Source organism: Pteropus alecto, unplaced genomic scaffold (genome assembly GCF_000325575.1).
Source record: "Pteropus alecto unplaced genomic scaffold, ASM32557v1 scaffold76, whole genome shotgun sequence".
NCBI lineage: Eukaryota > Metazoa > Chordata > Mammalia > Chiroptera > Pteropodidae > Pteropus > Pteropus alecto.
Window position 1 is genome coordinate 25,948,080 of NW_006443138.1, and position 17,241 is coordinate 25,965,320.

The 17,241-nt window shown below is 39.9% G+C and overlaps 1 protein-coding gene and 1 non-coding gene across 2 annotated transcripts in view; one reads left to right on the forward strand and one right to left on the reverse strand.

Moving 5' to 3' along the window:
- Window positions 1-17,241, reverse strand: part of TMCC3 (transmembrane and coiled-coil domain family 3) — a 113,052-nt gene that overhangs the window by 4,560 nt on the left and 91,251 nt on the right. The window contains exons 2-3 of the mRNA XM_006923835.3: window positions 2,889-3,805; window positions 769-904 (exon numbers count right to left, since the gene is read on the reverse strand). Of these exons, the coding sequence (XP_006923897.1) occupies window positions 769-904; window positions 2,889-3,790 (1,038 nt within the window). The 5' untranslated portion in view covers window positions 3,791-3,805. The remainder of the gene's footprint in view (window positions 1-768; window positions 905-2,888; window positions 3,806-17,241) is intronic.
- On the forward strand, window positions 8,842-8,948 carry LOC112472528. Its single transcript, XR_003043634.1, has one exon. It is a non-coding gene; the product is annotated as a U6 spliceosomal RNA (small nuclear RNA).

The window sequence follows — 17,241 nt, forward strand, 5'->3', positions numbered from 1 at the left end:
TCAGTGGGAATGTAAACTGATGCAGTCAGTAACTATGGAAAATGGTATGGCAGTTCCTTAAAAAATTAAAATTATATGATGTAGCTATTCTACTTCTGGGTATATACCTAAAGGAAATGAAATTAGTATCTACAGAAGAGATACCTGTACCCCTATGTTTACAATAGCCAAGACATGGAAACAACCTAAGCATCTCCTGATGGATAAATAAAGAAAATATGGTATCTATCTACAATGGAATACTATACAGCCAGGAGAAGGAAGGAAATCCTGCTGTTTCCAACAACATGGACAGACCTTGAGGGCATTATGTTAAGTGAAGTCAGTCAGACAAAGAAAGACAAGTACTGTATGATTTCATTTATATGTGCAATCTGAAAAAACTGAACTCACAGAAACAGGAAACAGATTGGTAGTTGCCAGAGGTGGTGGTGGGAAGCAAAATGGGTGAAGGTGGTCAAGGGGTATAATCTTCCGATTATAAAGGTGAGGTTTGTCTTATGTTTTAAAATTCTGAGTAATTTGTGTTGTGGTGGAGAGAGTAGGGTATAGATGATGGGCTTAACAAATACATATTTGTTAACTAATTTAGGCATAAAGTAAACAATATGGCTTCTTCAGATGAGCTAATGGAGTTAATAAAGTGGAAAAGAAATATTTGCTCCATGTGCCAGAAATCTTTCAGGGCTCAGGAGTAAAGCACCTGGTCTGTTAAATGAATTAATGACTGGGAAGAGCACATATGTCTAATGATGAGAGAAAAGGCACCTGGATATCCCGTGAGCGCTCGTAGGCCTGGTAGGCCACCTTCTCCTCGATGCTGGCCAGCTCCTGTTTCAGATTGGCTGTCTCATGCTGATGCAGGTCCGTCAGGTCATGGAGCTGGTCTTCCAGTCGCTCGTACCTTTGTAAAGAGATGAGCATGACATTCCAAAGGTGTCCTACAGCACATTCTGGAATGACATCCTTTATATCTCACTACCACCAGCGCCCCTAGTCTTGTTTTGATCTCCTGGCAGACTGTGTTTCCAAAAGAAAAGTCCACCTGTAGGGAACACACTTTTTGAATAACACTAAATTCCAGTTTCAGAAAAGACCAGTCTCTGCAGTCCTAACTCTGTCCTCACCGCTGAGGTTTCCTGCAAAGCAAATCTGGCTTTTCCACCACATCAGATCAGCACCTTGGCTGGCTACGGTGACGACAAGACAGACCTCGTCACTGATGCATTCACCATGGCTGGTCGGGATACAGAGCTGTCTTGGAAACTGTTGAAGGTGAGGACCTCCTGGCATTCTGGTGCTTCTCCCTCCTCTGACCCTACAGTGCCTATCGGTTCACAGGCTCAGCTCTCATACGCCAGAGTGTCTATAAGGATTACTGCACTGGAGGCCAGTTCCATCCATTATTTCTCAGTGCACACACGGATTCTGAATACATGTTTTAGCTCTTGGAACTTAAGTGCCAATAACAAATTAAACTCATTATAAATTATAGATAGGGTATCAAGTGGCATTTCCAAAAGTCCAAATCTAAAGTAACAGGCACAAAGATTCCCATTCCCAGCCCTTATCCTCTGAGAAGAGGGATTTGTCTTATATTTATATAAACTTATAATATTTATTTTGAAATAGGAAGTACTATTTGGCGAAGATGCATTAGCCTAAAATGACTTCAATCAATGCCAGTTTTAGATGCTTATAAGGGGTACTTGATAAGAATCATTTTTAAAAAATGAGACAAAAAAAACCAAAACAAAACCCAATACAGATTGAATTTCATTCTCACAGGTGTCAATGTTGGTGTCATAAACAAGCATTTTAAGATCTCTTAAAGTAAGGAATATAGCCAGTGGCTAAATCATTAAGATCACAAATATTACTGTATGACAAATGAGAACAAAAACTTTCCTTAATTTATGTAAATGGATATTTGTGACTTGGGATAAAATTTGGATCCAAAGAGTACCGTATCTCAAACTGTTCAGATAGAATTAAGGTTAATATTCTCTGGAAAAGTTGTGACTCAAAAATAATTATCGTGTGATGAAGAAACCAAAGTCAAGTATGTATGCGGAAAGTTTAAAAACATGTTTTATAAAATATGATCTGAAAAAAGCCACATTCCTAAATTAATACAAATGTAAAACTATGTATCAGATATAAAATAACATGTAAATTTTACAATATGTGGTAAGTATTCACTTTTTTATCTACATTTTTATAAGTAACATATTCATTTTGACCAAAAAACTTATTGAGAAAATGGTGGGAAATCGCATCATATTTGGGCATACACTCTTTTTATTAATAAACTGTAAGCACGTAAAAGACAGCTTACAAAGCAGCTGACTCAAAATTAGCTAATATAATCCACAAGATTTAAATTTATATTTTAATCTTAAAATTTCTTTTGAACACTTCATTTAGGGTGAAAAGTTTAATGAGCAAAATACAGTACATAAAAAATATATGCTATATAAAGACTTTAAGATTGGTGTATCAAATAAAATCGACCTTGCTGGACAATGAATTAGTTTTTCACTTGATAGTTATTATGGAGGAAAATCATATGCATATCTATGAACTAGTTAATGAAACTTCCCAAGGGAAGTCACTGAATCAGCAGCTTAATATCACAGACTAACTATGTAGTGATATTTTAACAAACCCCAAAATATAATGTCTTTTTCTAAAGTGTCAAGTTGTAAGTCACAGATTATAAAACTTAGAATTATGAAGGATAGAAAGAACTATTGATACCTAAATGCCTTTTGATCCATATTCCTCTTTATGAAAAACACAACCATCAGCATAACACTTTCGAGCATTCTCACTGAGGTCAGTAACTCATGCTTCCAAAAGAATTTTAAGAGAATTGTCTGAAATACCTGTATCTCTCCTCTTGCAGGGTCTGAGAAATAAAACCATATTCTTTCTTAAACTGCACCTTCAGCGCCTCGATGTCCTCGGCCAGCTGTGCCTGGGTATCCTTGATCTCCCTCAGTTCCTCCAGGATCACGGTGAGCTTCCCCTGGCTGTCCAGCATGCCAGCTCCACTGGCCCCAAACGACTGGTTGCCATTACTTTCGGCAGAGCCCGAAGTGCCACTCGAACACTCATCATCACTGCCGTACTTGGGTTTGTTCACAATGGTCGCGCTGCCCCCATAGGCCCTGGCACTCGCCTCGGGCCTAAACTCCTCCAAGGAATTTTTTAAGTGAGCGATGTTGTCTGCACTGCCAAATTTATTCCGGATCAAGTTGGCAAACTCTCTGGACTTATTGAAGACAAACACCGGTGGAGTAAGGGAGACCCCTGGCATTCCCGATTTGCCGCTCTCTAGGCTGTGGGGAGCAGTTCGAGACTTGGCGTGGGCATCTTTCAGAGAGTGCTGGATGTCCTTCAGGTTGTCCTTGGAAATGTCCTTTGAGCTTTTGGAGGCTCCGTTCTGTTCGATCTCCCTGAGCTTTCTGTGATACTGTTCTAACTTCTTCTGTAGCTGGGCAATGGAGTGAGCTGATTTCTGATTCTTCTTCTCAAAGACCTGTTTGATACGGCCAGCCTGCTGCTTGTCCGCGCTGCTGACTAGTTTCAGATATTCTGCAACATTCCCGTCGCGGGATGTTTGCTCGATTTTTATCTGCTCTGTTACTTTTAGAATTTTTTGTTTCAGGCTGTCCGCATTGAGTTTGACCTTGTGGAAGTCCAGGATGCCATCTGGTACATCAAAGTTGAGGTTGGTGTCTGACCCCCCTCGGCGGATGTTCAGGGGCAGGCTTAGGGTATTCATGTCATGACGTTCTACCTGAAAGAGACAGAGGAGAAAAGGCACTTTAAGATTTTTAGTCAAAGAGATAATGACCAATGATAGACTCTCTGCGCACACAAGAGACATACTTTAAGTCTCAAATTTTAAAAAATCTCCCTACTATCCTCTCAAGGTGAACACAGGACAGTCTAACTCCTTCATGTATCCATGTCTACTGTGAGATTTCAGATCTCCCAGGGTATCCAATTTCCTGTCTGATTCGATAGTAACTGCTAGTTGCCAAGGTAGAAGTGCATAATCGAATTAGATTACCAGTCGGTCCTGATTTCCCAGAGTGCTCAGGTAACTGGGATGCCTTCCATGCCCCAATTACAGTGAACTTCACCACTGTGGGAAATGCATCCAATTCAAAACTCATCATTTAATAGAAGGAGAATGAAAAAAAGAAAAGAAAGTTCTAGCGGGTACACTCATCAACACAAGAAATAATTTTCTTAATGGAATCATTAAACAGATGTAGTGGAATAACATGGTACAAGATTAAATTTAATAGTTGAGTAATACAACAATAGTATTTAGATGTGGAAACAAACCACCGTAAACCATAACCAAAGTGATATTTCAAAAAATCAGTAATTATACTAAGGACATGTGAAACAGCTTTCTCACTCAAGGGCCACTGGGGGAAAAGAGCTGTAGAGCATCACTGAGCATCTCGGCGCAGGGGCTGAGGCAGCAGCACTAGTCTGTGCTCCGAAAGGGAAGGCAAATGCAGCCTGTGTGCCAGGCACTGTGGGTGTTCATAGGGTGGTCTTGTTTGATCCTCACTACCACACCAGACAAAGACTATGTTCGATCCACAGAACAGGTAGAAACTGAGACTTAAAGGAGTCAGGATTTGAATCAAATCACCCTAAGTCAAGTCCTTTTTGCTCTCAGGACACCCTACTAATAGTTTCCCCAGAAGACTAAAAATGGGTCTTTGTAGAGTTTGAATACAATCTCTAAACAAAAATTCATACAATCTAAAATGAAGCATCTTACTTGTCAAGTTAACAATGCTTTGATTAGAGTAATGCCTTGATATAGAGTCTCAATAGAATTCTAATGGGAGATAGGACAATATTCAGCACATTAACTTTTCTTTCCAGGGGACAGTAGCTGACAGAGCAAAAAATTAATAAGATAATAACTTAACAGACCTCATACTGCCTAAGTGACCCAGACTTGAATGTGGATCATTTCCAAAAATGAGTATTATTAACACTTTGCCATATGAAAAATCCTACCCAGTGCTTTTTCCCAGAGAAGGGAGCCCAAGGACACAGTGGGACACAATCCCAGCTTGGTGGGTCAGGCTCCCTTCGCAACTTACAAAAATTTGTTAACATTATTTCTTGCCCCCTCTCTTCCCACACACAGTTTTTCCATGAATAAGAGACGCTAGTTGTTAATCTAGCAGAAGAGCATCACATAGGAAAGGCTGGAAGGAAATAAATGCCAAATCGCTATGAGACTAGAAAACATGATGTATGAAAAAAGGATAAAGGAATTGTGACTTCATCTGGTTAAGAGGGAAAGATAGGTGTAGGGACTAAAGAAGGCATATAATAATCATCATCTTCAGGTCCTAGAGAGATGACCACAGAAAGCTCAAGGAAGCTATGTATCTACAGCTCATGAGTGGACTCAAAAAGGAATGGGCTCAAATTACAGTAACATAGAATGCACTAAAACCTAGGAAATCATTATTTTGGGCAGACGAAGTAACAGTATGATCATGAGGCTAGAAAGTTGATTTCACTGGAGATATCTAATCTAATCATGCTCCTCTACTTCTCAGAAACCTTCTTTGGCTCCCTAATGCCTCTCAATTAAATAATACAACCTGGTCACTGTAAGGTCCTATCTTACCTTTCAGGCCTCACCTTGCGCCTAATGGATACCAGTCATCTTAAATGAACCATACAACCCAAAGTTCCCAGAATGTATGTGAATTTTCCAGGCATTTCTTTGTATGTCTAATATTCACAACGCAGGCTGCCGCCCATCGACTTTTCTTATTGAATTCCTACATATGCTTTAAGGTTCATTTCAAATGCTACTTCTTCCATGAATTTTTTCTGGTCCCATTGCAAAGCTGCCTTTCCTTTCTGTGATCCTCCATGCTGCTTCTGTGGCACCTCCCTACTCCTCATTTATCGCTTATGCATGGGGTTTAACCACCACAGCGCGGGCTCCTTCAGAAAGAGATGGTGCCATACCTCTAGCCAACCTGCCCTAGCACTGCCTTTTATTCACAGGAGGCTGTCAATTAATGTTTGCTGAGCCAAAGTGACATCATTCTTCATCATTCAAGAGAGTTTACTCTGAAGTCACTTAAGATACATTTTAATAGCATCAAAAAATAACTTTGGAAGATCTGCCCATAGAGGCCTGACGATTCCAGGTAGAGATGTTTTTCCCAATACCTAGGTAATAAATCATATACATCATTTCAAATTGATTCAGCTAAGTGGAGATTTTCTGAGTATCACTGTGCAACAACTTACACAAACACAAATAAGGACTTTTAAAATTTAATTGAAATATACTTTATATTCAGAAAAGAGCACATTTAGTAAGTATAAAATGATAAATTTTCACAAACGGAACACATTGTGTAACTAGAAGCCAGTTAAAAAAACAGAGCAGAAACTCCCCTCATGCCCCCTTGAATCACAACTACATCATCCCTGCTTCCGGGATGACCACAAACCTGACTTCTAACAACATACGTTAGTTTGGACTATCCTGTATTCATCTCGGCTTTTTTTACCCTACATTGGGAGATCCATAAGAACTTATTCTTACCCTCTTGGAGCTCATATAAGATCAGATTAAGTTATAAAAAAAACCCCAAACAACCTGCTTGGTAGTCTCTATTGAGAAGTCCACCACCAGATTTGAAGATACAGAATGTTTTATACCTTACCTTATCAACCACAGCAGCAAGTCATCACCTGTTCTTCCTCCTTTAATTCTCAACCCCACTGCAGCTGGCCACCCATCTCTGGTGTCTTAACACAATGACCTCGCTCCCTTACAGACTGCTGGGCCAGGAGAGCCTCGTATACACAGGAATGTTTACGCACAGAGGGTTGGCTGACTTTTGGTTCACTTTAAAGTTATAACAATGCTTGGCATGTCCTCAGGAGTCCAGGTCCTGAGAGTCCAGGTCAGAGGAAAGCTACAGCATTTAAAGCTCAAATCAATCACTCTAACCGCTCAGCAGCAAATCTCAGTTTAATGAGGGTGAAAAGTTGGACCTATTGCTGGGCCACACCTTTCAGCCTTTCAGAGCCCTAGCTCTGCGGGATAACTAAGAGCCAGCTAACACATCATCACTAGATGCCTACACACTCCCTGAACACAAACTGAAATTTCACATACGTGCTGGGAAGAAAGCCATGAGAGTCCTCCGTTCTCTCTTTAATCTAGACTCGACACTGAGGTCAACTGTACAGAGCAGCTTTTTCAGGGCTGGGACACAGGGAGGAGGACAAAGGTTCATGGATCCCTGAGTCAGCATGCATATGGACTCTGTGGATCAGGAGACATGTGCTCTAGTTTTGACACTGACATTTACCAGCCACAGTGTTCTTACAAATCAAATAATACCTGAGGATTTAGATTTCCTAATCTATGGACTAAAGGAGATAGAACCAGACAACTCAGAGCTAACACTGTGAAATTCCACGAAATGTAATCCAATTCCAAGAACTTTGCCTGTACTGTGGGATAGTATCATAGAACAGTCAAGACCCTGGGTTCTGCAGACAGACTACTTTGGTTTCCATCCTGGCACCACTCTTATGAGCTGTGTGGCCTTGGAAAAACGACTTAGCTTCTCTGTGTCTTAGTTTCCTCTTCTATAAAATGAAGATAAGGTTCTTCAAAGAGCTGTTGTGAGGAATAAGTAAGATAATTCATGCAAAGTGCTTAAAGACTTTCCGGCACAGAGAAAGTTTCAATAAAGATTTGCTACTGTTATCATTCCGATTCATTTAAAAATGTATCTATATGTAAAAACCGAAAGGAAAACAAGTGTCAAAGTGTTAACAATGGTTATCTTTGTACTATGGGCTATGAGGAATCATCCTTTTTATTACGCTTTTGTATATTCCAATCTTTTAAAAATAATGAACACAAATTTTGGTTTTGGCAGAAAAGGTGCTATTTTTTAAAATGACTGCTAGCCTCTCAGTTCCTCAGAATTGTTTGCTTATTAATACCTTGTATGAAAGGCAGACCACCAGCACCCCAGTGAAAAGCCATTTCTGATAATGTTTTCCTTCCGCAGCAGAAACATTTCCACCGTCACCTCAATGTTCTAGAACAAAGGCTAAGGAAAAGCCTAAGGCCTGGACAGACGTCAAAAACTGACACTGAGTCATCTCTGCAACAATCCAAGCCGCCAGCACAACGCAAGTGAGCTCAGCTCACTCACCGAGATGCCAGGCACAACACAATCATTACCAGTGCTGTTCGAACACATTGTTCAGGCTTCCAAGGAGAGCTGTCCCCTGTGACATTTCAAATTTACCCCTCAAAGTTCCAAGGGAAAATGAACAAAAGGGAAATGAGGGGCTCCTGGGAACCCTTGAAAGGTGTGGAATGAGGCAGGAGTTCCTGAGGTTCTGAGGGCCACTTGAGTAGTCAGGATGTGCAGAGGCACAGAGATCAGAATGAGGGGGAGAGATGACTGCCTACTCAGTCCCGAGACCGGATACAGTTAACCTTTGCTTAAAGACAAGCTGCTTGAGCTCAGTCATATAAGGCAAGGGTCAGGTCTTTCAAACTGGCTGGTTTCACAGACAGGCCCACAATGGAGGTGCATGTTCAGTATCCCGAGACTTTCACTGATCTTTGTGGCCTAGGTGTCCAAGTCAACACTGCTAACATTCTGTACTCTTACTCATATTAGCTGGAATCCAACTTCAGATCTAGAGTTAAGGCTGTTCCCGTGGTGTGCCAGTCAGAATGTGCTAGGCTTCGCTGTGGTAACAAACAATGTCAAAATATCAGTGGCTGTGCTCGCTTCGGCAGCACATATACTAAAATTGGAACGACACAGAGAAGATTAGCATGGCCCCTGCGCAAGGATGACACACAAATTTGTGAAGTGTTCCATATTTTTTTTTTTATTAAGGCATGTAAAGAACTTGTTTCTGAAAGGAAAATTTATCCCAAACTTAAAAAAAAGACAAAATAAAATGATGATTACTTTTTTTAATAACTATAATGCTAGAGTTTTTTCTAATAAGCCTACTTGACCTTCATCTGAAACTCCTGGAAGTATAATTGTGGTGACAGTCTATTTGACTAACAATCCACTACTGACAAAAGTACAGAGTTTACAGCTCTGTAACATTAACCCGTAGAAATTGATAAGGTGTTGTTCCTGTACAGCCTTAAAGAAACATTAACTCTAAAGGTGCTATTTTTTATCCCTGTAGAATGTTAGTTCTGCATCTAAGTAATTTTTCATTTATTGTGAGAACACTCAGAGAACCAATTTTTTGTATTCTTTACCAGTTCCCTCATTAATGACTTAAATAAAACCTTTATATGTTCATGAAAAAAAAAATCAGTGGCTAAAAAAAAAGTTTTTTTTCTTGCTCAGGCTAACAAATCTGTTGCTAGTCAGCTGAGCGACCCAGGCTGTGATGGAGCCTCTGCCGTCCGGAATGTTGCCGGTGGTATTGGCAGGGGCAGGGAACTTGATGAATAGCCCACTGGCGCTCAAGACCTCCGCCAGAAGAGACACCAGTGACTTCTTCCACTCACCACACTGGCCCTATCTAATTGCAAGGGAAGTTCAGGACAGGGAAGTACAACCCTGCCACACATCCAGGAGGAAAGGTACCTTAGTAACATGCACAGTATTTTATTTGTTTAAAACTTGGGGACAGGTCCTACTATTATTACTACTTTACAAATGAGAAAACTAGGCATAGAGTTGAGTAAATTGCCTAGGGGGACACAGCTAGTAAATGGCAGAGCCAGGACTGAAATCCACTCAGTGTCTCCAGAGCCTGCTTGCCTAATGACGACGACTGAGCATTTTTATTATGAGCCAGGCATAACGATTTTTTAAAATGTATTCATATATTCTCTACACCAACCCCATTTTATGAGAAAAGCAAGGCTTGTAAAGAATATGTATGTTTCTCGAGGTCCATGGATAATAAATAGCTTAGCTGGGGTTCAACTCAAATACATAAAATATGCAAGACTTTCAAAGATCTGTACAAGCTCAGTCACCATCCATGTGGGAATCCATTATATAGTGTCCCTAACGTGGTTATTCAGACTTGTATGGCAGCTTTGGGGTTGGTTTAGACTACTCTGTCAGAAAATTCTCCCTCAGACGGAACTTGAAATCACCTTCCATGTAACTTCCTGCCCAGGGCCCTGGTGTTGGTGCCTGGAGCCACACCAATCCCAGGTTTGATACAGCCTTTAAAATCCATTTGTCTTCATCCATGCTCCAAAATGTAAACAGCGACTTAGGCAAAATAATTTTATGAGGATAAAAAAGCTTACTGCTTTTTATCAAAATTATGGCCAAGCGTTTACAATCACTGAAAGAAAAAAGAAAATGAAAGAGAAGAATCAGAAAAGTAAGATAAGGGACCTATGGAGAAGAAGCAAGGGCCTAACAAGTGAGGGGTTGATTATCTGGACACTAGGGAAAAGGCACTCAGCACATAAATGTGGGTTTACCTGAAGAGAAGGGAAGACACCCTCCACTGTGTGGGGTGACAGAACTGGGAGAAAGCGGTGCTGCTCAGCAGGGCCCTGACAGGTACCTCTGTAGTCTTCCAAAAGAACTTTATCACTTCCCACTTGTAATATATACAATACTACTAAGTCATTTTCCTTCTTGTTATGTTGAGGTCACTTGACACATACTTGCAAAATGTCTCCCAAGTCAGTGAGTACTGAAGGCTGGGAAGCTAACCAAACCACGGATCCTAGCATGGAACACTTGATTTTGTTGCTAACTGAGCTAACCGATACTGGAAAAAGAAACCAAATGCTTGATAAGCATCCTTATTGTGACATATAATACATTCATGTGGATACCTAAACAGAATATGCAATACCCATATTTTAGAAGAAAGCTACTTCCCCTACTTCATGCTAGAAGTGGAAAAAATCTTAAAGGTCATCACATAGTATCCAAAAAGATATTAGTAAAATGTATTAGTAAAACGTTCTAATTTGTTTAGACAAAGAACACTTCCTTTTGTAGTTCAAGTCTGACAATGGTACATGGTGAACTTGAAATAAATTCACAGTGTACAGAATGGGAATTGAGTCACTACTTTTACCATAAAGGTTTTATTTTCCTCTATCCTTCCTTTAGCATCTCTGACAAAAGAAAATATGTAGCATCAAAAGTTCTGTTTATTGACTGCAGGAGAAGTAAATCTCACTATTCTGGAATCAAGGATCATTTGGAATGGGGGCTGGAGTACAGTATCTTTGATAGTCCAGTCTTTTATCCACAGACAGGGCTGTACAAAAGGGATTAGGCAGAGTGTTAAAGGTTCTTGAAAACAAATTCTTCAAACACCTTTAAACACTTACACTTAATGCTGTAATTAAAAATAATTATCTTCTCACTAAGCCTTTACCAGACAACAGTAGTAACCCACTTTGAGTTACATGCATTAGAAAATAAATATTTCTTCAAAATAGCTTATAAGTCACACTTTCAATTAATACAAACTAACTCCTTACGAAATCAGTCTGGCCTGGTAAAGAATTACTGCATACTGTATAATTTACACAAGTATTAAATTAAAAGGGGGGAAAAAAGCCAGATTAAAAAAGACTGTGCCTTGAAGGGTAGAAGAGGAAGGCTGTGATAATGAAAATAAAGCAATTTATAATGAGTAGCAATTGCAGGTAAAGAACAGCCACCAGTCTCCTGCAGAGAGAACTGTAGAGGGATTCAAAGCAACACCCAAAGAGGGTTATTTCTAAGAAGAAGAGTCTCTGGGGACCCCACGTACCTTGAAAATAGGCACTTTTGGGAAAGCGAAGTGAGCACCTATCACCTGCCCTCACCTCTGCAGCCCTGGGTCCTAAGAACTCAGCCTTCTTGCAAGAAGGTCTCAGTTCCTTCTTGTGGGTAGATGGTGAGTTCTGAAGAGGGAGAAGCAGGAAGCCCCAACTTTAGGACTAAATACAGAATAAACATCACTGAGGAGTTCCTACACTCAGAAGAAACTGAGGAAAGGGGTAAGTGAGAACCCCTGGGCACTAAACTAACAACTCTTTTGGGGGGACGAGTCTGGAATCTTTCCCACCCATGCTTGTTATTCCCATCAGTTCCTTGCAGGGTCTGTCAGTAAAACCCTCCCAGGAAAAGGACCTGAGCACTCGGCTTGAGAGCTAAAGGATAGGTGGGAATACCACATTCTCCTCCAAGAGAACCACTCCCAGGAACTGAGGGAGTAGAGGCATCGAAAGGAGGAAGAAGAATGAGTCTCCAAGGCCCTCAGGCAGTGAGCAGAGAACCACCCAGGGCCTGCGAGGCAGCTGAAGGTGGAAGAGGAAGGTCTGCCTCTATCCCAGGAATGGGGCCCCAGCCTTCTCTTTTTCCTACAGCACCTATTCATCACCTTCCTTAACCCCCAAACACGGAGGGTGGTCATTCTTGGGAGGGACATGTGCTTAAATTTCTGAACGACAGCTACAAATGCAGCACAGTCCTACAGTCTTTCAGCATCTGCAATCTGAAAGAGCTCTTTGAGGAGTTCTTAGGGCCCTCTTAGGCACACATGACAATGAACAACTTCATGTCAGGAGCACTGTCCTGTAACAGAAGTTAAGACTTTCAGAGCTGGAAGAATCCTTAGAGATCTTATTTGACCTACTTCTGGTTTTTAAAAGCAGCTTAAATACGAACCCAAATGACTTCATTTTGATCCATGCTGTTCATTTTAGGTGCTCTACACGAAAGCGAAAGTAATTTGTCTACTAATGTACAGCTTCTTGGAATAATAAAGTGAATATGATAGTGGTGTCTATCAGTAACAATAATTATGTTTCCTTCTTTACCTTGGATGCTAGGAAGTTCAGAACCAAACTTAGAGTAACTGTTAGATCTGGTGCTTAGTCTCTTTGCTTCCCCTGCTTTTTTCTTTTTCTTTTCTTTTTTTTTGATTTTTGGACATTAAAGCTATTCTCTTTTCCATGTGTTTTACCCTAACCTGACTCTTAGTGAAAAAATGTAGGTGAACTTGAATCTACAGATGCTATGTATGTCATCATGCCTGGAGATGAACACTATACTCTCACTCCCATATGTAATAAGGGTAATGTGATCAAACATATCCAGCTCATCAACTGGCACAGCTGCTTCTTTCCCCCATTTCTAGGGCACCCAGAAAAAGCCACACTAAGGGTTACAAACAGGCTTGTGTTCTTTGAAAAGGTGCTATATAACACCTTGCCAGGAAACAGCATTTGGCACTCAGGTCCTAAAGTACATTCCCACAGCAAACCTAAGCCTCATAATGAAGTTGTTCTCTGCAGGTCAGGGTTTTTGGTATTCTAACAAATGCTGGGGAGGGGTAGGGAAAACATATGTACCAGATGATTTTATAGAATTTTGTTGTAAATAGATCAGAACACTATTAGCCATGACATAGGGCTTAGAAATAGTTTTGAGGAAGTAGAAGGAAAACTGATCTATATTATTTTCTTTTCCTTTTGCAATAATGGTTATTATTTTAATAATAAATTTCTGAGCAATTTTATTTTTTCTAATGCAAGCCAGCAGTGTTGTCACCAAATAGCAATTAGAAATAAAAAGCTGCTTTTAGTTCTACCAAAATAATAAAAAGCATTACATTAAAGAAAAAAAATTAATGTCCATGAAAAGTACATTCATTCAACATTTTAGTATTTATTTCTAGTAAGTAAAAACAACCTTACTTTGGAGTTGCGTTGGATCTTCAAATGAGGACAATCCATATACAAACTCTGACGTTCTTGGGTCAAATAAAATGATCTTTTCAAAAGACGAATCGGTTCATGTCCTGTTTCTTCTGAAAATCTTTAAAGTTCCCTAAAGTATGAGATCCTCAGCAAAGAATTTAAAACTCTCCTGATCAGGGTTCTATCTTAGCTATGTTTCAATAGACCTATCCATAATGATATTTTGAGCACGTACTATGTAAAAGTCACTAGAGTGAGGTTGGAGCTTTATAGATACTCTCATTTAATCCCCACAGTTCCACAAAGAAGGTGTCATTAGCTATGCTCTACAGGCTTGGAAGTGGGGAGGCATCAAGTAAGTTGTGGTTATAACTAATAAGACAAAGAACCAAGATTTGTAGCAAGGTCTAAGATTTTAACCTTCATCTTATTCCATTAGTCCGATAAGCAAGCTGCCCTGAATACTTCATGTGCTTTCCTACTTCCGTGTGTTAAACACCTGCTGGTTCCTCATCTTAGCACGGCCTTCCATGCCTCCATCTCAATTTACTTTTCAAGTACAGATTCAAACACTGTTTCTACCATAAAGCCTCCTCCATTCCCACACTCAGCTAAGAACTGATTACTTCTTTTGTGCTTGCCCTAAAATCTGCCTTTACCCCCCCTTACAAGGCTTATTCTGCTAGGTATAGTAAGTATTTGCGTAAAATTTGTTTCCTCACTATCTGGAAGCTTTGAGAGGAGGGAATGTCTAATAAACCACCTGTGTCCTGCCCCACATTCCTTCCTCAACAGGCCCGTAGTATCTGCTGCATGAGTCAATCATTGACTAACGGCCCACTGGGACAGCCAGTTGTCCCTCATGTTTACATTCTCTCAGCTGCTTGCAAGGAGACAGAGAACCTGCAGCTGAGGCTGTCCTGGATTACTTTCACGACTGACTGGACTGTGGATTGTTACCAATCTGATTCACGCAAGAGATCGAATATTCAGGAAAAGGATGTATCTCAAGGGTTTGTATTGTTCTAAGCAAAATATAGGTGATCAATTACCAAAGGGTAAATATTAAGATCTACTCTGTACAGAATATACAGGTGTACTCCCTTCTTCCCTAAGTGACATTTTCCCTGCAGTTACCATCATAACTGTTGCAGGGAACTCAGGCACCTGCTCCTTCTAAAACACCCATGTTTAAACTCAATCCATTATTTGTGATGTTGTAAGAAAGCAGTCATTAAATTAAAAACTTTTGAAAATAATTTAATGCACCAGCAAGATTATCAAGTATGGTTCCTTGTCCCTTGGAAAATCACAACTCAGTAGAACGTGAACACAAAAACAAAGGACTCCTTTTATCCTCCAAAGTCTAAGAAGTCAATGACTTGTTTAAAGGGCAAAAGCAGGTCTCAAGAAAACGTTCCGGGAGAGGACAGGATGTTGGCAAGATATTTAAAATTTATTTAAAAAAGAGAAACTACCAGTCATTAAGGACTTATTAAGCATCATGTGATTTTCTACATGCTTGACATATTTTATTTTTCCTTTCAAGAATCTGAGATTAAAATAATTATTCCCATTTTATAGATGGAAAAAGTAGATGACTGGTCTGAAGTCATTAAGCAAGGAGGTAGCAGAGCTGTGGTTCCAGCTGGCTCCAGATCTGGGCTCTATTAATACCCTTACCTTTTATTTAGTGCCTCTGCATATGCCAGGCCCTTCAGTAGACGCAAACATGTTTCCCATAATCCTTACCACCCCTGAAACGTGGTTTACCTTAAATCATTGTGTTACCATTAAATATTACAAAGTGAAAAATATGTATGGTGGAGAAACCCGGAAAGCAAATACTAAACAGACAAATTTGTACAGTTCTTGGTGCCACAAGGCAATTACTGAAGATGTTTCCAATTTGACATTAATAAGAGAAGAAAATAGCTTAAATCCCAAGATATTCTGCATAATAAAAAATGTAGGTTGCTTCTGCTTTAACCACTAATAATGATTCTTCTTGATGCCAGTGAAACATTCCAGCTTGAACATGAACTCCTTCTGGCTAAGGCCCTAGCAATAATATAATCATCAGAGGCTCTGCTACCAATACGCAGGTTAGAGGAGGCTTCCTTCACTTCCTTCCTTATCCTATAGCCACAGAAGTTTAAAAGCACCAAAGGTTTGTATTTTAGAGAGAGAATAGTACTAGGAACATACTGTTTTGTAATCTGGGAGAAAGGAAAGTACAAAGAAATGAATTGAATTATAGATTGTGATTCTTAAGGTAAACACTGTACAACGACCCTTCTTAGAACCTAATCTATATTTGGGTTGACTACATTTCCTAACAGAGGAAACAGCCTTCCAGGGCCCACTCACAGCACTTGCAGCAACCAACCAGCTCAGATTTGTAGAAAAGTCCTGATTCCAAAGCCATGTGTCCTACAGCAAAGGTTAACTATACATAGTGGTAGCACAAGTTAGTGTTTAAAAGCATAGATTCTGAGCTACTATGTAGGTTCAAATTCCAGCTCTGCCATGTTAATTGTATTACCTTGGGCAAATTACTCTCTCTATGCCTCAGTTTCCTCACCTGTGAAGTGAGTGAGGCTAGCAGTATCTATTTCACAGGGTGATTGTGAGGATTAAATGAATTAATAATTGTGAAGTGCTTGGAACAGGGCCTCATACACAGTGAGTGCTTAAGTGCAGGCTATCATTTATTAAATACGACATACTGCAAATAGATGGGAATTTCAAAAAATCCAGAGCCAAGAACAATGATGCTGTGGTCACCATGATGAAATTCTTCGGGTAGAAGCTGATCAACTGCCTCCCTGCTCTGCCCCATGGAATCTGCCTGATTATTCATATGCATCATGTAACAGAGAGGTAGGAGAAAAGACAAGCAGGGTCTCAAAATGCATACCAGAAGGTCCCTTAAGGATCAAATTTCAATGAGTCTGAACAGTAAATACTAATACTTAAAATATTTTTTACTTTTTAGTTATAGTTGGCATACAATATTATATTAGTTTTAGTTGTACAGCATAGTGATTATCGACATCTATATAACTCACAAAGTGATCACCCCAATTAACCTAGTGCGCCTCTGATACCGTACATAGTTATTACAATATTATTGACTATATTTCTTATGCTATACTTTATAGCTCCATGACTATTTTGTAACTACCATTTGTACTTCTTAATCCCTTCTCCCCTTTTCACCGACCTCTCCCAACCCCTGTCCCATCTGGTGACCCTCAAAATGTTCTCTGTATCTGAGTTTGTTTTTGTTTTGTTTGTTTTGTTCTTTATAGATTCCACATATATGTACAATCATACAGCATTTATCTTCCTCTATCTGATTTACTCCACTCAGCACAACACCCTTAGGTCCATCATGAGGCATGATATATCTTTTTCCATCTCCTTATTTTCAGTCTGTGTGTGTCTTAATCCAAAGTGAGTCTCTTGTA